At 41.0% G+C, this 21,817-nt stretch overlaps 4 protein-coding genes across 15 annotated transcripts in view; 1 reads left to right on the top strand and 3 right to left on the bottom strand.

The window, feature by feature from the left end:
• The window catches only part of fmn1 (formin 1), a 31,810-nt gene extending 19,193 nt beyond the window's left edge, over positions 1–12,617 (top strand). For 5 of the 7 annotated variants that reach the window (XM_071467781.1, XM_071467784.1, XM_071467785.1 and 2 more), the window contains 13 exons: positions 135–276; positions 1,005–1,092; positions 2,029–2,090; positions 2,183–2,271; positions 2,468–2,597; positions 2,733–2,879; positions 3,643–3,702; positions 4,434–4,554; positions 8,553–8,645; positions 10,291–10,342; positions 10,790–10,939; positions 11,868–11,949; positions 12,151–12,617. In XM_071467781.1, the coding sequence (XP_071323882.1) occupies positions 135–276; positions 1,005–1,092; positions 2,029–2,090; positions 2,183–2,271; positions 2,468–2,597; positions 2,733–2,879; positions 3,643–3,702; positions 4,434–4,554; positions 8,553–8,645; positions 10,291–10,342; positions 10,790–10,939; positions 11,868–11,949; positions 12,151–12,195 (1,261 nt within the window). In that variant the 3' untranslated portion in view covers positions 12,196–12,617. Of the gene's footprint in view, positions 1–134; positions 277–1,004; positions 1,093–2,028; positions 2,091–2,182; positions 2,272–2,370; positions 2,598–2,732; positions 2,880–3,642; positions 3,703–4,433; positions 4,555–8,552; positions 8,646–10,290; positions 10,343–10,787; positions 10,940–11,867; positions 11,950–12,150 lie in introns of those variants that run through there. The other 2 variants (XR_011686500.1, XM_071467787.1) reach the window with 2 other exon arrangements.
• On the bottom strand, positions 12,609–14,231 carry grem1a (gremlin 1a, DAN family BMP antagonist). Of its 2 annotated transcripts, none has more exons than XM_071467808.1 (2): positions 14,075–14,231; positions 12,609–13,912 (listed from the first exon to the last, which is right to left on the bottom strand). In XM_071467808.1, the coding sequence occupies exon 2, from the start codon at positions 13,902–13,904 to the stop codon at positions 13,365–13,367; it is 540 nt and encodes a 179-aa protein (XP_071323909.1). In that variant the 5' UTR covers positions 13,905–13,912; positions 14,075–14,231; the 3' UTR covers positions 12,609–13,364. The 2 variants fall into 2 exon arrangements, with proteins under 2 accessions (XP_071323909.1, XP_071323911.1); XM_071467810.1 differs by having other exon boundaries at positions 14,065–14,197.
• A 68-nt stretch (positions 14,232–14,299) lies between these two features.
• scg5 (secretogranin V) lies at positions 14,300–18,365 on the bottom strand. 5 transcript variants are annotated; one of them, XR_011686502.1, is made up of 7 exons: positions 18,239–18,365; positions 17,632–17,863; positions 17,030–17,179; positions 16,722–16,834; positions 16,194–16,247; positions 15,522–15,904; positions 14,300–15,452 (listed from the first exon to the last, which is right to left on the bottom strand). XR_011686502.1 is itself a non-coding variant. In XM_071467806.1 (6 exons), exons 2-6 carry the CDS (start codon positions 17,855–17,857, stop codon positions 15,770–15,772), a joined length of 678 nt encoding a protein of 225 aa, XP_071323907.1. In that variant the 5' UTR covers positions 17,858–17,863; positions 18,239–18,365; the 3' UTR covers positions 14,300–15,769. The 5 variants fall into 5 exon arrangements, 3 of the variants coding, with proteins under 3 accessions (XP_071323907.1, XP_071323908.1, XP_071323906.1); XR_011686501.1 differs by having other exon boundaries at positions 17,632–17,924; positions 18,239–18,288; XM_071467806.1 differs by having other exon boundaries at positions 14,300–15,904.
• Positions 18,366–18,951: 586 nt separating this feature from the next.
• LOC139612319 (rho GTPase-activating protein 11A-like) lies at positions 18,952–21,537 on the bottom strand. The gene is made up of 8 exons (XM_071467793.1): positions 21,247–21,537; positions 21,056–21,152; positions 20,529–20,785; positions 20,097–20,248; positions 19,890–19,997; positions 19,616–19,789; positions 19,443–19,533; positions 18,952–19,324 (listed from the first exon to the last, which is right to left on the bottom strand). The coding sequence occupies exons 1-8, from the start codon at positions 21,420–21,422 to the stop codon at positions 19,204–19,206; spliced, it is 1,176 nt and encodes a 391-aa protein (XP_071323894.1). The 5' UTR covers positions 21,423–21,537; the 3' UTR covers positions 18,952–19,203.
• Between the last annotated feature and the right edge of the window lie 280 nt (positions 21,538–21,817).

The following is a 21,817-nucleotide window of genomic DNA, read 5'->3' as shown; positions in this document are numbered from 1 at the left end:
ACATCCTTCAAATTGATCAAAGATGAATCAATCCACACTCTTGTGTTCATGTTTTTCAAACCTTACGCAATCATTTTAAAGTATAGTAAATTGAAACAGATGCTGAAATAAACTAACGCCTTTCTCTCCCTCAGCAACAACACACTCTGGAACGTTTTAGAGGAACCAAATATAATAAATACCAGCGAGTTTGAGGATCTCTTCGCCAAAACCACCAAACAGACCAAGAGGAAGCCGCTGTCTGAGGCTTATGAGAAGAAAGCCAAAGTCAGGAAGGTAACATGGAAAATGAACTATAGCGTCATTCTAAACTCCCTTCAGCAGGAGATTGTTATTAAAGAAGTATTGATGGGTTGCAGTGCTAGAGGTTGCAATATGACTATTGTCCACTTGAGGGGGTTAAAGCCATTGCATTTATAGATGCCAGCTCATCAAAGACCTGACAGAAGACCATTATAAACCCAGACCTAGACATAATTATTAGATTTAAAAAAAGTTCTGGTTCTGATCAGGCATTTCCACCCAAATCCTGAAATTGTGATGGACTGCAGCTCCTCACCTGAATGTGATTTATCTTTGCTGCTTTCCCCGGCAGTAAGGACACAAATACTACAAGTGGTACCACAAGATAATTTATTAAGCATCTCTTAATTACAAGCGAAATTCAAAATGCAGTGCATAAGACATAAGGGCGCATTAAAACATTTAAGGGATACTTAGGAGGAACAGAAAATAAAATGCAATGAAACAAAAACTGTTTTTTCCCAGTAACCTGAGTTGTGCAGATGAATCAATCCTTCATCCCTGACAACTCTGGTCACTAATGCACAAAATGCTAATGCATCATGGTGAAGCCTATTACGACCTTGGTTTGTTTTGCTCCATCTTTGCACAATAGTCTCTCTACTAATGACCCTCTAATGGTTTCTAGTGGCTAGGTGGCCATGGTAACTGTGTGTGTGTGTGTGTGTGTGTGTGTGTGTGTGTGTGTGTGTGTGTTTTAGATCATTAAACTGCTGGACGGTAAGCGCTCTCAGGCTGTGGGCATCCTCATATCAAGCCTCCACCTGGAGATGAAAGATATACAGCAAGGTGAGTTTTATTCATTCAGCTGTGTTGCATAGAAACAGTTTGGGTCAAAGTTCATTTCCTGTCAGCCAATGATATTTGGAATGATTGCAACTGGACCCAAACCTGCACCCAAAATGTCCATATACAAGGATTATAGGATATAATATATTAATGTAATGCAGAACCAGAGATTTTATATATACAGGCTCATTGTGTCTTTGAACAGCTCAAGTTTATATTTATTGGATATAGGATGGACGCTGTTCAAGCTATTGCTAACTATGAAGCTATATTCATTTTTTCCATTTAAAGCCAAAGGTTTTTTTCCCCATATTCATTTGAGACTATTGTGAGAATCACCACTGAAACCTCAGTGTGTATATAATCAAACATACGTCATCTTGTCTGTTTTATAAGAGCTGGATTACAGTAAACATTCAGGTAACCGCAGCTCCCTGAACATCACCCTTGTTTAACCTTAACCGTGGCATCACTCAACTTACCCTGTACTTCACTCTGAATATGAGCTGCTGGGGAATTTAAAGTAGGATTAAGGGCTAAAACACTCACCACAAAGTCAGCAAGACAGTTACAGGGAGGCAATCTGCATTGCTAATCCCAAACACAAAAACTTTGTAGCTAAAGGCAGACCATGTTCCCCAGTGAGAGGACTGTGTTCATGTTTCTCTTGGATCTGCAGTTTTCTGCTTGGCCTCTTTTCCCTTTATTTGTTTTTCCATTAAACCAGAACCAGAAACATCAGAGAGCCCCTGTTAGCCCCATAGTTTCACACATTCCCATTAAATCCTGTTGCTCGTTGCTTTGATTCCATTTATTTGTCTGTTAATAAGGTACGATGTGAAATTATACTTAAACTGTAAAGTACCTATAGTCATTTTTATGGGGTCTTGTTTTAAGGTCTAATAAGATCTGTGCTCTGTTACCGTCTCTCTCAAGCTGTGCTGGCTGTGGACCACACTGTGGTGGACCTGGAGACCATTGAAGCACTGTATGAAAACGTACGTATCGCCGCACACTTTACTGCGCTTTAACTACAAGACTAATTGCACGATAACAAAAATAACCAAACATTTTGTTGTCAATGTGTCAGAGAGCTCAGCCCGAGGAGCTGGAGAGGATCAAGAAACACTACGAGACGTCAGAGGAGGAGGAAGTTAAACTGCTGGACAAACCTGAACAGTCAGTAGCTCCTCTGCTAACGGAAATGCGAACATGTTCGCAATGCAAGCAAAATGTTAGCAAAATGAGTGCATCCGACCTGTGTGCTTGTGTGTGTAGACTGAGGAGACAAATACCCGGTCTGCCTACTGTGCTTGGCCTCTGTCAGCAGCTCTAAGAGGGATGTGTGCTTGCTGTTTGTTTCGCCGCGCTCCAGGTTTCTGTATGAGCTGTCTCAGATCCCGGACTTCGCAGGAAGAGCTCACTGCATCATCTTCCAGTCAGCGTTCATTGATGGGATCGCGTCCATCCAACGCAAGCTCAACACAGTCTCGTCTGTGTGTAAGGTAGGGAACGCAGCTGACAGCGAACCTGCTCGGTACCTCAATAATGCCCTTCAAATAGGGTGATATCTGTTAGATCTGATAGCTGAAGCATGTCAGAGTGGAAGCCTAAACCCTGCACTGGTGTTGTGTTTTGAGGCTCTGCTGGAGAGTGACGGTGTGAGGGAGGTGATGGGACTGGTGTTGGCTCTGGGGAACCACATGAACGGAGGCAACAGGACCAGAGGTCAGGCTGACGGCTTTGGCCTGGAGATTCTCCCCAAGCTCAAGGACGTCAAGAGCAGGGTAAGGACTCAATCGCTGTGGGATAACAGTGGTAGCTCTTTATCTCCTCCCTGCCTTTCATCATGCTTTAGTTCAGCCGAACAGATTTCCCTGAGGGATGGACCATGAGCGCAGGCTTGTAAGAGGCAGTATAATGTGATGGTTGACTGGTTAGGATGTGGCAGTGCAGATTAGGTGCAAAGGAGAAACCCATGCCAGGTAAATAAAAACCAACAGTATTTTGAGGAAGAGAAGGAAGCGGTCTGGTTTAAATATCCAGACAGAATTGATCTATTCATGTGGGAAAAGTGATTTAGCAGCGCTCTCTACCTCCTCTTTTTTTTTTTTACCTCTGCCATCAGGTCTCCAAACAGTAAACAAGAGTTGAGGGCTGTGATTATACCAGCCAGATCTCAGGTGGGAATTTTTGACACGGTGAAGTCGGGCGAGCCCCCACAAACTTAAATAAAAAGAAAAATGCAAGACGGAAATGGAGTGTTCACCTACTTATTTGTGAGTGCAGTGGGTCTTTGATTCAGGCTGCTGGCGCCATAAATGACTTCAGAAAATGTACTAGAAAGGCAGGGAGCAGCTTCCTTTGTTAGAAAAGGTGATTTTAATTTACACCATGCATGTAATCTGTATGCAACCATGTCATTATCTGAGCAGGGACAACATGTTAATGCTTGTTTTTAATGCAGGCACTGTCAGCTTGGATATTACAGTAAAGGTTTACTTCAAACTGAGACAATTTGATGTTTTTTTTGTTTTGTTTTGTTTTCAGGACAATCGTATCAGCCTGGTTGACTACGTGGTGTCATATTTCCTGCACAATGTGGACAAGGTATTGATGAAAATGAAAAATAGCAAAATACTGAATGTGAAAGCTCATTGTTGACTTTGGAAAAAGTAGTTTAACTAAATAATCTTCTCTTGGCATTTTAACTGCATGGAAAACAATGTGATTGTTTTGTCTGAAAAAAAGAGCCATTTTACTGACATATTACTGTTATTGTTTGTATAGGTTTTTCAATATAACTTTAACCAATAGTCAGGTTCCCTTAAGCACATTGAAACTTCCAGGGTGAAGTGATGAGAGACCAAATATACTTTTTCTGAGCCTAATATGAAATTTCAATCGGAGGTTGACAAATTAAATGGGTATCATCCAAAGTTAGTGTTTTAGTACCAGATTCTCTTAGAGTGTTTCTGTCCCTGCACCACAGTCCAACAGGGAAACACAAAACGAGGACATCATTGGAGACATGTTGCTGTAGGAATGGATCTCAGTATGAAGAGGAGGAATGATTGATGCAAGCAAAACCTATTTTAATGTCCATGTCTGCATCTGACCAAAAGTTTAATACAGACTTGAAAATCATTTATTGTGCTTCATTCAGTAGAATATAATTAGTATTTATCAAAGCTCCTGTCAGTACTCAAGTAGTTGCAACACAAAATGAGTTTCAGGCTTTCTTTGGGTCGTTAGCGTGCTACCTCGTCCAAAGACACCGTACGTGTGTCAGTGATCTAACGGTGATGTTCTGTTGTTGTGTTGCGGCTGTATCTCACCAGAACGCCGGCACTGAGAAGAGCATGTTCCCTCTTCCTGAACCTCAGGACGTCTTCCTGGCAGCACAGGTCAAGTTCGATGACCTCAACAGAGACCTGAGGCAGCTGGGACGAGATCTAGCAAGTACGTGTCGTCAACACTGAAACCTTTATCTGTTCCATCTCTCGGAAGACTCGCAAAGAGCCCTCCGGAAAAATTAATACAGATACTCTGGACCCGCTCTCGCTGTAGCTGGTTACACACATCCCCCAAACCATTAGCTCCGCTCTGAGCAGACCGACATCCATGTGACTGGGTGACCGGAATAGCCTCGCCTTGTGGTCATTTTGTTGTGTGTTTTTGTTTGAAAACCTCAGCCATGCCTGTGTAACTCTATCACTGTGATTTTGTGTTGCTCTCGAGAGGCACCCACAGACCAAACCTTGGCCCAGTCTGGCATCGTTTTTCCTCAGACACCCTCCAACCCCTCCCCCAACAGCTCACTACCCTGGTTTCCCATCACTGGCCCCAGCCATTGAGGAACTGTTTGTACTTAGAGGCTAACGGCCTGCTTCTTTGACCAGACTCGAGCTAGCTAAAGCCCCAGAACAAAAGATTTCCTCTCGTCTTCCTTATTCTTCTTGACTGTTCTCCTCTCTCCCTAAGTGTGCCCATATGACGCCATTCAGTGCCAGCCAGTTAAACCAGACAAGTCACATCGGGGACAATGCTGACATGTATGCGATTGTGACTGAGTGCATTGTTGTATCCTTATGTATACATGTGTTTTTTTGCCTGCCTTGTGCGCTGTATGTGCGTGTACTCAGAGACTAGCAGGAGTCTTGCTGCTGATACTGGCCTGGCGCCTCTCAGATCCAGCTTCTAATCCTCGTGCCCATCAGATCTCCCATCGTTGTGCCTTTGTGCCCATGTCGCCAGCGCAGGGAGACCATAGCTTCCCACTTATGTAATCTCCAGACCTGCAGTATCTGCGGTATCTCTGCGTGGACCTCTGCAGAGATGCGTAGATCCATAACCTGCTTGGCTGTATCACCTGGGCTCCAGTGTGGCCCCCAGATGTGTGCCGCAGATAGCTTTCTTTACCTCTCAACACAGCTTTGTCTTATCAGGCCGTCTACCCAAACCACCGTGCAATCTGGATCGGCCGCCGCAGGTTCCTTTTGTTCTGCCTGTTTGAACCGCCCTCATGCCTGGTTTGAAGCTCTGCTGCTTTCGTTCTTCACTCTCCCTGTGTTTTCTGTTTGGTCGGTATGAAACGTCTCCCAACACAGTTAAAAGGGAGATAATTTTCTCTTAAGTCATCCACGTTGACTGTTCTGGGAAATGAGATCCATAGCATTAAAAAGGCTCCATATTAGCGTATTCACTGTAGAAAGTTGAAAGTTCATCCAAATTAGTTCGCAGTTGCCTTTTTTTAAATCTTTATTTCATGGCTTTATAATGATGTGAAGCGCCTTTGCTTCTGTATGAAATGATGCTGTACAAATAATTTGATTTAAATATGGAAAACAGATTCTCACCATCTATCCAGTGATGCAGATTTTATCTTTATTTATTTATTATTTGTTTGTTTATTTAATAGGGACAACGCATGTTAATGAACATCAGTGTAAAATACTCAATGTAAACATGCCGGATTGTAGCAGAAATGACATCCGTAGTCCCCAGGCAGGTGACATAAAACACAAAAACATTAGAAGTCACGATACACAAATACATTTAGAAAGTACACAAATAAAAAGGCAAAATTCATTATGCTAAGCTAGTTAAATACTAGTTAAAATGATCACAGTATGATGATTTCCAGTATATTTCAGTAATGAGATGTGTTTTTTTTTTTTTTTAAACTATTCTCTCATCTTATTTGTCCAGGTTTGAGATTTTTGCCTTCAATAAGTTCAGCAGGGTTGAGTGGACTGTCATCTGTGCTGCTCACCCAGCATTAAAACTTACATTCAAAAACTAATTAGAAAAGTTTTTTTTAAATTTTATATCCTGTTTACTCTGGATTACCCCCACATCTCGCTGTCACCAGTTGTCATTGGAGATAATTATACTCTATTGACACTGGACTTTTGAGGCAGATAACAATATTGATATTTAAGAGTTTAAAATAAAATATGATAATGTGGTACAGTGTGATGTAATCAAGGGTTTCCTAAATTAGTTTTTGGCCATGTAGATCTGTCAGTCAGACACTCCACCACTTTGCTTTGGTCATGAAGTTTTGTACAGACATTCATGGTGCTCAGAGGATGAATCCTAATACTTTCGCTGATCCCCTGACTTTTCCAACGTCTTTGATTCAGAGTGAACTGCCATGAGGTTTGGTGCACATGTGCATATTCTCCTCAGAATTAACTTCAATAACATCAGTGCTCCTTTAAATTTTCATCCAGCCTCACAAAGCTGTTAGCATGGCTGTAGACTCTTATCTTTGGGGTGAACCAGCCCTTTAAATACTCCCATTCTTATATTCAAGACTGTATTGGTTAGCCCTCCAGTTAGATTCCTTTTTATTATTATTATTATTTCCCTCAATTTAAAAATGTTATTATATGATGTTTAATATGAAAATATTTCTTTATTTCTGTGATCGTATTCGAAGCAATTACTCTGCAGGTCTTAAAATTTGTAATTAGCTTAAGTGAAGCACCTTCATTATTTTTACACTTGTAAACAGGTTGCTGGCACATTTACATTATTTTAATGTGGAAATTTGTGTCATAAAGACAGTGTTTGCACTGACAGGAGTAATGCTGTGATTTTTAAGGTCTCATCACAACCGAAACCTTAAAAATCTCTTGAAGAAAGCATTTATCCATCTCTGTGAGACCAAATCACGAGCTCAGCGCAGTTTGTGTAATTTCAGCACCACAGTCCTCATCAGCGGGCTCTGTTTATGTGACGCTCTAAAACCCTCTTCAGCCTGAAGTAAGCAAACTTTCGTCAGGCACAAAAGGCAGACAAAAGAAAGAGAGAGAGATACCCGCCTCCACAGTTTACACAAATCCTGAATGAAAACAGTATTCTTTTGTAATCTTATCTGGGCGATGTTGATCGAGCGTCAGGGTAGGGGGTTGGAGGGGTCGGAGGGGGCCTCTATTATGACTGGCTCCGCAGACTGGCTCCTCTGATCCACTGATTGGACGCAGAGCAACGTGGAGCCGCAGACTGGCAGAGGAAGAGAGAGAGCGAGCGAGCAGAGTTAGCAGTCGCCATCTCTGGGTGGATCTCAATAAGTGATATCTGAAGAGGAAGTGGTGCTGATAACCTCCTGCTCGGGCACAGGTGGAGATAGTTTAACCCAGAACTCTCTCGTCTCTCTCTGAATTTTTGCCCCCTGTGCTCGTTATGGGTTTAGGTTCCATAATACAAGGTAAAAAAAAAAACCAAAAACCAAAAAAAAAAGTGCCTATAAATTTAAATCGCAAATATTGTCTGCGAGAAGGAAGAGAGGTTCATTCCCGAACTGAACAATCAAGGCCTGAAAATAAAAAAATCTAGGGCTGAAATGAAAGAGTATACATGCGCTCACCCAGACTCAACACCTGTAGCTGAGAACAAGCATTTTAGGATGTGATGGGATTTCTGGGTATTGAAGTCTTGCTTCTTCTGCCACTGAAGCACAAAATTGCTTCGTTCTGGTTCAAATTAGCAAGTTTGAAATGGTCTTATTATCTGAGAGAGCACAGGGATTTTCATTAGGAGCTGTTCTCCAGTGCTGAATATCTGCATCCAGAGATTATCTTCTTTTATTCTATGTGGATTTATAATGAGTCAGAATGAGACAGCAGTGCACAGGGTTTTTTTTTTTAGTTTACTGTGACTTTCAATTTTTTTGCTTTGATGCTTCTTTGCTGCATTTCACAGGTATCACTTGTCCAGTTGTTGAATAATGTTTCCCATCCTTGGATTTCTGTTTTTGAAGTTTGTGTTTTCTGTGGTGATTATCACAGCTCGTGTTCACTGTTTAGATCTTTTTCTCATTACTGCAAACAAATAATAATAATGCATCACATCCTGGCCAGAGTCATTTTTAGCAAATATTAAAAAAGTTTTTATATTTTCATGAGCAGATTAGTTAAATAGTCGATCATTGTGTTGCTTCTTTCTTTCAGGATGTGAGAAAGATGTCCAGAGGGTTTGCTCGGAGTCTCCTGAGGAACATCTGCAGCCGTTCAAAGACAAGATGGAGGCTTTTGTTCTCAGTGGTGAGTTCAACAGTCACACACTGTAATGTCAAAAACTCCTGAGTGACTTTTAGCATGTCAGTAGAAGAGCACGCAGGGGAGTTGTGAATACTTGTATTACCACGCATTCTCTCCCTGAGAAGCTGAATAAACATGAGATGAGCCAACAATCATTTGGCTCCCAGGCCCTGTTCAGGATGACTTTCTTCCAAGTTACATTAAGATTGTGACATTTCTTTTGGTGATTATTTCACGCAAAGAGATTAAATTATTATTTATTATCTTTGAAGTATGACTAAGAGCATGAACACTATCCCGGCAGCCGAGTTTTATCTCTGTTCAGTTGTGAAAAAACCCTTCTGTAAATATACAGTTCTTGAGAGAAATAGAAACATTTTAAGACTTCTAATGACTACGATGAAGATTTTTTTTACGTTTTTAATGTTTAAAGTTGTGTTCTCCTTCACATTGTCTTTCTCCTCTTTGCTCCCTCTAAATTATTCCTTAGTCTCTAGTAGTCAGATAAATGTTTCCCTCATCCTCTTACTGGCCTGAAAATGTCCCTTTTTCTTTCTCATGGAGTGTCTTTGGTATCTCTGTGTGTGTGTGTGTGTGTGTGTGTGTGTGTGTGTGTGAGAGAGAGAGAGAGAGAGGGAGATAGGGTGGATTCGGAGTAAAGGCTAGACACTCAGATAAAGATCAGACAGATTTGGCAGTGACTGAGACTCCAGCCTGAGACACACAGGCTCTGGGCCTTCTCAGAGACTCTTTCATTGCAAAATATATTCTTTCAACCAGCCGAGGCACATCATGTTGTAATATTTTTATATGTACAACCCATCTGAACCTAACTCACAAAACAACCTGCAATAGAGAGTTCGGTGTTTGAAATGACATAGATTCTTTTGAAATGATTCGTTTGAAATGCAAAAACCCAAACTGTCTCTTTTAGAGCCGTGGTACTACAGTCCATCTGGACGACCATGGACCTGTTAAAGTTGAAGCTTTTGTCACTTGTATCCTATTTATTCCATTTGGTATAAAACATTACAAACCAACTGGACTGTGTGCATCTGACTGACAGGATTTCTGTCATACAGACTTTATGTGTCAGTGGGAACATGTGAAGTTAGTCTGAAGTTAGTTCTTTCTCTGAAAATGCAGTAGATGTAAAATAAATCATGTTTCAAGATGTTTATAAGATAAGCATCACAGTTGTAGCAAGATAAATTAAAAAAAATCATTAAAAAATGTAGATTAAAAAATAATTGAAAATGTAACTAGTAAAATAGAAAATAAATGATTTGCTGTTGTGGGCGTTTTTCTGGGGTTACATCACAGGGAGACAGACACAGGTAGTAATGTACCTGTTATTTAGTCGTAATGGCATTGCAATTTGAAAGTGGCAGCAAGAATGGCTCCATTGTTGAACAACTGACTGTGTAATTGCTGCTCTGAAGAGGCCTGGTGGTTGTCTGGCTCCATCTCACAGGTCATCATCATATAAGAGGTTCTCATTGTGTCCGTACCAGTATTTACATCCGCAGACTCTACATAGGGATTATGACTCTTTAAAGAGTAATCCGTATTTTCTAATTTTTTTTTTTTTTTTTGGTGGGGGGATCTGTCTACTACTAAACTATTTCCTCGTCTTGTTTCTTTGCAGCACGAAAAGAACACGCAGAAGCTTCCTATCAGCTGATGACTGTGCAAAAAAGGTCAGAAGCTTAAATCATGTTGATATTTTGGTCTTTTTCTGAAATTTAACGCATGATTCTTGACATTAAAACCTCTGCAGAAATCACTTGATAGATGGAAATGTTTTAGAAAGTCATGTTAACACACTTTGACATCTCTGGCAAAGCAAAAGCAGCAGCCACGAGGGAGTAGTAACATCTACTTTTATTATTTTAGAGAATTTTTCAGTCTTGGATCAGGCTGTTGTATTAATATTGTTTGTTTTTTTTATGAGCCACTGATTCTCCCCATCCTGAAAAGTCATCACATCCTGCCTAACAGACAAAACATAGCATCTAATGGTTCTAGATGAAAATAGATTTATACTGAAGTTAAATCTATATATAATAGATTTAACTGAAATAAATGCACATCTCCATCTTGGTTAATGGTGTTTTTAATTCTCTCTTTTTTATATTGCTGCTCAGTTTTCAGGACTTGGTTCTGTACTTTGGACTAAAGCCCAAGACGGGAGAGAAGGAGGTGACTGCAGGTCATTTCTTCATGCTCTGGTTTGAGTTCTGTGCCGACTTCAAAGCCAGGTGGAAGAAGGAGAACAAGAACATCTCTAAAGACAGGTAAATGTTGTCTGTGTGCACACACCGAGCACTTTATTAGGAACACCTGTACACCTGCCTATTTATCGTGCAGTAATCCAATCAGCCAATCGTGTGGTGGGAGTTCAGTGTATAAAGTCAGTAGCTTCAGTTAACGTTCCCATCAAACATCAGAATGAGGAAAAGAAATGTGATCTCAGTGACTTTTACTGTGGCATGTTTGTTGGTGTTGGTTTGAGTATTATAGGGATTTTCACACAATGGTTTCTACAGTTTAGTCAGAATGGAGCCAAAAAGAAAAAAAAACATCCAGTGAGCAGCAGTTCTGAGGAAGGAAACAACAGTAGAAGACCATGTCAGGTTTCGTTCCTGTTACAACAGAAATCTGAGGCTGTGAAGACAGGCTCAACAAAACTGGACAGTGGAAGGCTGGCAAAGCGTAGTGGTGTTGGAATGGAATAGGGATTATTTTCTTGGCACAATTTTGGCCATCATTAATCATTGTTTGAGTACCACAGCCTAGAGTATTGTTGCTGACCACCTGCAGCCCTTTATGGCAATAATTTAGCCATCTTCTAATGGCTACTTCCAGCCTGGTAATGCTCCATGTCACAAAGCAAAAGTCTCAAACTGGTGTTGGGATGTGGTGGAACAGGAAATTCTCAGCCTGAAAGTGCAGCTGAGAAATCTGCAGAAATGATGATGCAATCATGTCGACATGGAGCAGAAATCCGGGCCACGAAGAACTGAAGTTGTTTTGAGAGAAAGGGCAGGAAATACCCAGTATTAGTGTGGTGTTCCTAATAAAATGCTCAATGAATATGTATGTGAAATGTAGTAAAAAAAAAATTTTTTATTTGATTGTCATAAGAGTAGAAAGAGTTTTCTTTTTAGTTTGAATGAACGTCAGATGCTGTAACATTAATATGCTGATTGTTTGCTGTTGCAGGTTGAAGGAGGCTCAGCTGTCGGTGAAGAGAATCACAGGGGAGAAGAAAGTGGAGACGAGAAAGATCAACCCCAACAGCCTGGTGAGAGGATATGCAGTTAACACAGGAGCACATTAGCAGAGAATGCTAAACAAAGTGCCTTGAACAAGCAACCCAGCATGTTCAACATCTCCTGTGTCCACTGTGTCCGGAGAAAACATTCCTTTACACAGACAGCGCAACTATTTTCTTCTTCGTGGTGATCTTGTCTCTTTAATACCGATCATATTTTGCTCCCAACAGAAAGAGCGGCTGCGTCAGAAAGAAGCCAGCATGTCTGCAACCTAAGAGAGGAAAAATAAAAACTCTAACATCAGGGTCATTTCAGTCTCACAGCCCCCTTTCTCCAGCATCGCTCTCAGTTTGGATCAGACTGGACATTGGTATCATGTTTGGAACCTGATACCAAACCAACATTTGCTTGGTAAACTTTTCACATTTTTTACAGAGTTAATTTGTCTGCTGTTCTTTCATTTCCATGAAATCATCAACTATCAGCTGTATGTTGTATAATTTGCAACCTAAAAATGTATTTAAATGGAAAAGATTGAGAGAATCTTTTGTGCAATATGTAGACATCAGCGATAGCTTCGGCTGTGTATAGATTCTTATATCACCCTTGCATTTTGCAGTGATCCCAACATGTATAGTTGACAATCTTTGACCATATTTTTCCACAAATAAAATCACTGATCAGAAAATAAAGGTGACGTAAAAGCTTGAAAAATGTTTTATTTACAAGCAACATTACAATACATGATACACAAATTATACACAGTGGTAAAATGAAGTGGCATTTAGCAGTGCAGGTCGTACAAAAAAAAAAATCTTTTATATCATGAAAGCCCTGGACTTTTACATCCCACACAGTGGAAACAATCAAAGCATCCAAGTCCTTTGAAGATGTGTCCTCTTACATTTCCTTTTAAGTCTTGCACATCCACCAGCCCATATGTCAACCAGAAATGAGACATCATGAAGATTTTAGCTTAAACCCAAGCACTTTGGCACAGAAGGTCACGAGTTGACTGAAACCCCAAACTTTGGCATCAAAAACCGACTGCCAACAAAACCTCTAAATCTGCTAACACACACACACACACACACACACACACACACACACACACACACACACACACACACAAGACTGTCTGGAAGTAATGACTGAGAAGTGACTAGATATTTGTTCAGTGTGATAAATTATTAATTGCAGGTCAAACTATCATCTTAGAGGGAACTTGACACCTGAATCACCACCTATCAAACATCAGCAAAATTAGTGTTACATTGCTGAATATCCTCTCTCCATTATAACCATAAGAAAGGTTCAGGTAAGTTCTTCACCACTTTATTCCCATGTTTCCAAGCAACCTTCCCTTTTTTATTTTATTTCTGCAAAGCTGCACTTTTCCTCCCATGGAAGATAATATTATCAGCCAGCATGCCTTAGCTTCCGTCTAATCCTTATCTATTGTTGTGCAGCGGCACTGCTTTACGCGCTGCACCCGTTTCTTCCTGGTGCGCGGTGTTTGTCCCGGGCAGAACAGGGTGTACGTGACGGTGCTGAAGGTCTTGGGTTTGCAGGCAGAGCAGGACTTAAAGGCGTTTCCGTCCTGGTAAATATGCCGCGGGATGTAGAAGGAGTTGCACTGTCCGTAGCAAAAGCGGTTGATGATGGTGCGGCTCAGGCAGCCCTCCTCTCGGATCGTCTGCTTGAGCGGCTGCGTCTTGCACCAGTCATGCCGCAGGTACCGACGCTCCGTGACGTGCAGCGCCTCCTGACTGGACTCCAGCACTTCGGCTGAGGTTACGGGTCCCGGCCGCGGGGAAAAAAGTCTACCGATGGGGGGTTGTAGACATCTCTCCGATTCATTTGGATTGTACCTGTTGGGATACGGCAAAGCGCCGCTTTCAAAGGTCTCATCGTCTGCTCTCGTCAGCGGGCTGAGCAGCAGCGCCAGGACTGCTGCAGAGATCAGCACTGATGGTGTCCTCATCGCTGAAGCTGAAAGGAAAACAAATATAAATCAGTCATTGGTGAAGAGCTTTTACGCACAGCTTTTGCGCACGAATTACGCACCATCATTTCCATCCAAAACACCATTTGAAGATAATTTAAGTCGAACAAACGGTACACGGAACAAAAAGTAAAACTACCTTGAATTACCTGTCGATTATGTAAGCTCCTCACAAGAAAACTTTATCCAGCCAGATAGTTAACAGCATGCGTTTCTTCTTGAGCTCCTGCGTCCTCTACAGTGGCTTTATGAATGACACACTGAGGGGTTTTCTAAACTGTCTTGAGTTTCAGAGCTTCAGCAGAACACGCCCCCAAACCCTGATCCTCACTTTATCTGTCTGAAGAGGGGGGAAAAAAAATCCTCCTCCAAACTTTTTCAATGCAGATAAATCGTTTATTTGACTTTACAGAACAAAAACAGAACATAAACATATTTGGCGAGATGAAGATGAAGATTCCTGGAGACTCATGTTTACTGTGGCACAGTGAAGTTAACATATACAAGTCAGATTAATCTCTAAAGTATTTACCATGCTACGCTGAAGTAGTTCACAATCCTCCCTTACATGATAAAGCAAAGCTACTAATATTTATAATTAACATTTAAGAATATGGTCTGTATTGATTCTTTGCTTCAAGACACAGAGGTGATTAACTGCTCATATCAAGACATACAAATAATAAACATCAGTGTGAGTAAACTGATCTTTTTACAGTCATGAATAATAACTTTCTGATTCAACATTCCTCCAAAGTAATATAGCTTTATACAACTGCTTCTTATAATACAGATGTCGTGGAAGCATTTAACACCATATATTCCAGTATTTTGGGTTGAATCAAAGGCAATGTGACTGCCTTACACTCCTTAAAATTAGAAAACATTAATAAATGGCCTCAGTCTTCAGTTATTCTGATAAGATGCCTACAATAGAACTGAAGTTTACACTGTATTGTATGGCTGTTTTCACTGACCTCTTTCCAATTTCTTTATTACACTTGAACGTTTGCTTTTTGAACTGTAATGATTCATAAAGGCTGTCAAATGAAATCTCAACACAAAGTCCAACCTGCTTACTGTTTACAAAGCTTTGATCTTTGGAAACAAGTAAATTGGGTTTTGTGTTGAGATTTTTTAATTTATTATTATTATAGATATTTACCTGGCAGCAATTTTGATAACTGATTAATCATTAAAGTAATTTTAAGCAAAAATACCCCAAAATTCACTGGTACCAGCTTCTCACATATTGATATTTGCTAGTTTCCCAGTCTTTTATGATAGTAAACTCAACACACTGAGGGAATAATGACAGACATTCTTTACTGTTTCTGTCATATTATACCCTGAACAATCAGTTAAGTGTTAAATTGTCATAATGATGGTATGTGTTGGTCACTTATCATGGTATACTACAACCTTGCCCAATGCTTTTTTGTATAGTAATTAGTTTACACACAGAAATAACTAACACAATTACAGCTTTACAAGAGGTGCAACCTAAAACAGTTTAGGTGTAGGAACCTAGAGTCCGTTTTCAAGACTTAAGTCAAAAGATGGAAGATGGAGGATTCGTGGTAGCTGATATTGTACTTGAAGGCTGCAAATTCTGAGCTGCCCAGGGGCTATTGGGGCTGGCAATTGGTGAACAAGATCTGGGCTGATTAATATCTTTGCGATAACTCTAACCCTTTTCTCGTATGCTTTACTGTTTCTTATTTCACAGTGCCTGTAGTAAAGTCACTATTGCTCGTTAACCAAAATGCTTCAATATGCAGTGTTAAAAACTTTTATCTTTTAGTTTACTTTAATATTACAATGAGTGTTGTAGGTGCAGGAGTTTAGGTTGTGGATTTGGTGGCAACAGAGACAGTTGGTGCTTCCTCCTCCTCCTCCTCCTCCTCTGAGAAGTGAGGAACAGATTTCTTGGCGACCACATTGTCCAGCCTCTGGCCCATTAAATATGGGTTGACACTCTGTGGATGTGGAGACAGAAATATGAGTGCAAACACAAAGACTTTACATCTGACCAAACAGAACACAATTTGAAGAAAAACTGTTATTTTGAGAGTAAAAGGTCTTAACCAAAGAAATCCTCAGTGAGATTCTTAACTTGAATCCAGAAAATATATCACTTCACATCTAGATCATTGAGTTCAAGAGGACATCAGTCTCTTCAGGGTTAAACCTCAGTGCTGGTGATGTGGTTTCTAAGACACAATCCTACACAGCAAATATGAAAAAGAAAACCATGAAATACTATACCCTTTTTCTTCTTTTCGGTCCTCCCTTCAGTTTTTGGTACAAAAGCTCCTTGTTCTGAGGGGAAATGCAGAAAAAAACCCTTTTCAGTCATAAAATCATGTATCTGTTGTTTTACAGCCAGTCCCTTTGTTGTTAAGTTACTGTCAAACTGCATGAAATGCCTCTGAAAGGAATAAAAATTCTCAGCGGGGTGACTTCTTCAGGCCAGACCTTCCAAGATACAAGCTTGTCTTCATTTCATCTTTCAGCAGTTACCAGTGTGAGTAAACCATAAGGCTGCACAGCCGTGGTGCTGCTGCTGTATTGCCTGTTGTACAGCACTCTCAGGGTTGCATGTCCTCTAGCTGTTATTCCCAGCAAGTTTGAATGCTGAATTGTAAGTGACCTGAGACAAAAGCATCTATCTATCTATCTATCTATCTATCTATTGTAAAATAAATATATATATATATATATATATGTGTATTTGATAATCAATCATTTAAACATCTGCAGGTGCTTTTTGCTTCAGTTATACTCTGTACTCACCCACTTCGCCAAAGCTGGGTAGTCATGCTCTGGGTCAAAGAGGTGCTGGTGTTTCTGAAACTCTCTGCTGAACTCGGCCGTGTCCGGAGCGTTTTCCAAACACCCGTCTGCTACTGTGAAATGTGAGAAAGCACAGACAGAAAAGACAGAGCCTGCATCACCTTAACTGTTCATTGGCCATGCTGGAAAATGTCAGCAATTAATGAAATGTCCCAAAACAGCATAGTGTAAATGAATACAATAAAAAACAAAAAGAAATGGGGCATTAATATAATAAAAAATAAAAGAAAGAAAGAAAAAGTAAGCACCTGTCTTCCCCAGAGGACAGGGGTTTGGAGGGTCTGGGTATCCGTGGTCATCACTGAAGTCTTTGGGAACATTGTCACCCGTCAACTCAGCCACAATGTTTGGGATGTTTCCATAAGGCCCGAGGTGCTGCAGCCCTTCATGAGCACCACCTGGTGGAGGAAAACAAACACTTCAATCACCACAAATACACAACAGCATTTCAAATGTATGGCAGATTATTAGTTGGTTCAGCACAGGATTACAGCAGTATTTTTATAATCATTGAGAAGTCATATATTTTAAATCAACATTTTAATGAGTTGGGAAAAAAAGAAGAACCCAGGAAAGCTGTGGGGGTCTAACTGAAACAGATCCCCACACTGCACATTTTAACCCACTGTAAACAAACTGACAGAAGCAGCTCCAGGTCCAGAACCAGCACATTCCTCTTAATAACATCCATATTACTTCCCTGTTATATCACTTCTACCCCCCTGGCCTATCAGAGTCAGAATGAGAGTTTAAAGTAGAAAAAAACAGAAATAAGTACAGTATGGAATTAATGTTACTGTGAATTTGCCTTACTACACTGTGTATATTTGATAAATCCATCCCAGCTCACCCTGTATGCTCTGAGGCCCGACGATGTTGGTGGCCTGATGTGCGGGATACTCCACCCTGGGCCGAGCGATGCCCAGCTGCTCCATGACGCCGTGCAGGAGACGCTGGATGTCGGCCTCGGACACCTGGTCCGCCGTGCGGGGGCTGCGGGCCGGAGCCCTGCCGAGCTGCAGCCACAGGAGGAGGCCGAGCAGCGACAACCGCACCGCCGAGCACATTCCTGTCATATCGGACTGCACCGCACAAAAAGACGGACAAGGCGGGTGATGATGCGCAAACACAGCTGCGTCTCTACTGTTAGAAACGTGACATGATGATCGGATAATAAATAATAATAATAATAAAGGGTGGTTGGATAGGAGGTTCTTACAGGCGGTTATCTATCATTATGTTGTCTGTAAACTGGACAAAGCTTCCTCTGTAAACAGAGCCATTACTGCTGATGTAAACAGTCTATAAATAGTCTACATGAAATCTATATGAAACAGAGAAAACACCTTAGTTCACGATAAAAGCCGCATTTAATGCAATTTAATGAGATAGTCTGCTTGATTTTATATCTACTAAACATCGCAAGTGAGTAAAATGGGCATCTCTGTTGTTCTTACCGTGATGGTGATGGAGGGACCTGCCTGCTGAAACCTCTGTCAAGCTGGCAATAAAGTACGTTTCCGGCTTCCAAAATAAAAATGTCACTTCACAAACACAGTGAAAAAACGATGTAAAAATTAATAACACGCAACTTTTCAACCAAATTCAATCAGACTCAGCTTAATTCAGCATTATTATTCAGATTGTCATGCATGTATTTTGTTTCTCAAAACTAACAGTTGCTTCCAACGAGACATTTTATAACTTTATTTTGGAGGAAAATACTTGGTTTCCGGTATCGTCATCGACGTCTATTATGCAACCCTGCTGTCCGCATCGCTTCACGGTTCAGATGCAGTTGCTAGGAAACCAAAAATCCTCTCTTCTCATTGGCTGCAGTGCTAATTAACTGTACAGGACCCACAGCGGAGGGGGGGGGGGGGGGGGGGGGGTCTCAGCATCAGCCAGCATCACAATAGTTTTTTGACCGTTTTAGAGAAGAAAGATCAAGTTCTCTGTTACCTTCTTCAGCTACCCTCGAGGGTATCTCGCCATGCTAATTTGGGGATGATATGTACTTTAAAATAAAGGATCATTATTACTATATAGATTCCTGGCATTGTGAGTTTGGATCTTTGGTTTCCATTGAATATAAACCGATGATAGACATGGCACTGCTTACCTGCAGTATGTGTAATATGTACAGGTAAGAGATATGCTTGAGGAAAAAAAAAAAAGTATTTATTCATTTGATATAAAAGTATGGCAAATCATTACCCATACAATAGCCTGTCGTGAAATAAATAGTCAAATACATAAATACATTAAAATGTAGAATGTTAAAATATAACTTCAGTGATCTGCGCTAAGTCACTAAACCATTCTAGACCATCTCAATATAAACTGGACTATCAGGGATCATAACCCTAAAATGCTGAATGAGCGTGAGGCCACCAACATGGCTACTTCTTCATACTTCATGTTAGAGGGAAGTACGTCTTCTCCAGGGCGTGAGCTGCAGTTTCCCCACAGCAGTGAGCACAGGTGAGCTGTCTGCATCTTGCCCTCTGGTGAATCCAGGGAAAAATCCCAAATGCAAATCTCTGGAAAACAAAAAGAGAACAACAGAATAAAAACACATCAGATGGTGTGTTTTGTTTTTTGTTTTTTTTTTTGCACTGTATCATAAATTAATCTTGTGAAATTAATTCTATAATTTACCTTCTTAGTCTCTCTCGTGGTGTCTTGCATGTCTCTTTGCTAATGGGACTGGAACCATCCAATAAACCTGCTTCAGGTTTGAAACCTTGCTCTGTAAAAAATTTTTAATTTAATTATATTTGGTACAATTTCCTGCCCATTACAGACTCTTTCTTTCTTCATATTGCATTTACCTGCACGAGGCACACACGTCCTAAACAGCAGGACATTGGGGAAAGTCTCCAAACCGAGGCTTCTCCTGAGGGTTGGTCTGTGTCCTAATGTGGACTCTTGGCTCTGTTCAGAGTCATCAGGCGTAACCTTTGACCTCCCCTGAATCCAGGGAACCGTCTTCACAGACCGCATCACTAGATATTTCAAAAAAAATAAATTAAAGAACACACAAATCCATTTTGTATCTTACAGTGTTATTGCTGAATGCCAGTTTGCACCATTTTCTTTTTTTACCTTTGAAACTGTGTCTCTTTTTCTGTCCTCTCTTTGAATAAGCTTGTTTCGGAAAATGGAAATTCATCATAAACTCCATACTGTCCATTACAGCCTTGGGAATCACACCTGGTAAATACAGTAAAGATCATAATTTAGCAGATATCCTGCCCACACAAATGGATTTACTGAAAGTGCAGGGTCAGCACAGAATGACTTGTTTATTACCAAATAGCTGAGGATTTTCAATGAAGGTGCGCAGGACAAGAACTCTGAGTTCAAGTCGCCCCTCAGACATCTCGGTCTTGTTCGGAGGAGGTAAAAGACACGGGGCAAAGACTATAGCGAGGTTGGAGCTGGTCATCAAGTTTTCTGTACATCTGACAGCAGTACAGTGAATGATGAGAAGAACACATGAAATCATTAGTATGTGCACTTGGAAATGTGTACAACCCTGGCTGAGGAAGATCCAATACTTTTAACCCAGAAAGGGAAATGAAACAGAGGAAATGGTCCATAATTACATGACAAACTTGATATAGTAGAGCAATGGTACCCTTTGAACTACTGGGGTTATGACCCCCATGAAGGGGTGTCAAGAGAAATCTGATGAGTCCAAAACTTTTTTGCATAATAAGCTCAAATAACCCATGTTCATACCTTTGGGAAACTTTGGAGAGGAAGTTGAACAGGTAGTGCAGGCAGGAGGAGTTTCTGGCAGGTAACAGACAGGACAGCAGCTGCAGGGCTGACGTCCTGTCCTGTGCGTTGGACAGTGCCTGGGCCTTGAGCAGAGCTGCATGGAGCTCTGAGGGAAACAACGGCTCCGGCAGCTCCCTGCAAAACTGTTTGATGAGAGTAGCCACGTCGTAGGGGAAGGCTGTGGATAGACAGCCCTCTCCTCTATTCAGCTTGGCCTGAAACAGACACAAGGTATACACAGGGATGGCAAGATTGTATTTTAAATAATTGAGGTGGATCAAACGCCTCTCCAAAACAGTGTCAACAAAAACTGAGCATTATAACCTCAGGATTTATTGCAGGAATGTTGTATTTTTCTGCATCAGTTTCAGTAAGATGAACCTATTAAACTGACAGCTGAGTGCATCTGTTCAGACCACCAAATGAAACAACTGCTCGAACAGAGATCATATTAAAATAACTTAATGAAAAGGTCGAAGTCTTACCCTGAGGCTCCTAATGCGAGGAAGAGAGCCTGGTTTTCTGAACAGGCCCACAGTCCCACCACGCTCCAGAAGAAATGAGCAAGCATCCACGAAAAAACTGAGACACAGATCACATTCAAAACTGTGTTTCATCTCTGGCATTGTGTCCTAAGTAAGTTTAAAATCTTTCCAGGCTTGGTGGTTCCACTCACCAGGGCACAAGTCCAAACTCAGGGATGTATTTCCTGGGTAAATTCTCCAGAGGAACGCCGAAGATCTTTGCGCCACCAATGAACAGTCTCTCCTTTTTCTTCTCTAAGCTCTTTGCAGTTATCCCATAAAGGACCTGAAGGTGAAAGCGAATCACGTTCTTGTCTGTAACCTTCATGATTTAGATATCACTGAAAGATGTCAAACACCACACAGCTCATCAGCCTTTCACTGACACCATAATGTGTTAGAACCACTGATGAATGAAGGAGGCCGGCTTCATTATGCTCATCCACATCACCTGTGGCACAGGACATGAGCGCTAAAGGAAAAGTGGTGCATTCAGGTGACATGGAGAAGGTGGTAGATATGAGGGTTCAGCATAAAAACAGACCTGCGTCAGGTTTCAGGTGCAATAGCGTCAGTTCCTCAGATTTTTCTAATTATTGGCATCATTTTTGAGTGGACTTTTGTGAAAAGAAAAAACCGTTAATAGCTCCCACTTGCCATAAGATTACATGGACTATACCTATTCTAAATCTAAAAGCACACCATTTCCATTTTAGCCTTTAA

This window comes from Trachinotus anak, unplaced genomic scaffold, assembly GCF_046630095.1.
Source record: "Trachinotus anak isolate AG129_WGS33_773 ecotype Australia unplaced genomic scaffold, CSIRO_AGI_Tana_v1 ptg000031l, whole genome shotgun sequence".
In the NCBI taxonomy this organism is placed as follows: Eukaryota; Metazoa; Chordata; class Actinopteri; order Carangiformes; family Carangidae; genus Trachinotus; species Trachinotus anak.
This window is presented reverse-complemented; position numbering and strand designations above follow the sequence as displayed.

Coding starts and splice junctions, on each gene's coding strand:
- grem1a (XM_071467808.1), bottom strand. CDS start 13,904: ATGAGGACACCATCAGTGCTGATCTCTGCAGCAGTCCTGGCGCTGCTG.
- scg5 (XM_071467806.1), bottom strand. CDS start 17,857: ATGACAGGAATGTGCTCGGCGGTGCGGTTGTCGCTGCTCGGCCTCCTC. Junction 16,248..16,721: donor ACCCAGCTTTGGCGAAGTGG/GTGAGTACAGAG, acceptor ATTTCCCCTCAG/AACAAGGAGCTTTTGTACCA. Junction 15,905..16,193: donor GACCGAAAAGAAGAAAAAGG/GTATAGTATTTC, acceptor CCACATCCACAG/AGTGTCAACCCATATTTAAT.
- LOC139612319 (XM_071467793.1), bottom strand. CDS start 21,422: ATGAAGGTTACAGACAAGAACGTGATTCGCTTTCACCTTCAGGTCCTT. Junction 20,786..21,055: donor CTCGCATTAGGAGCCTCAGG/GTAAGACTTCGA, acceptor TGTCTGTTTCAG/GCCAAGCTGAATAGAGGAGA. Junction 19,534..19,615: donor GACGTGTGTGCCTCGTGCAG/GTAAATGCAATA, acceptor AATTTTTTACAG/AGCAAGGTTTCAAACCTGAA.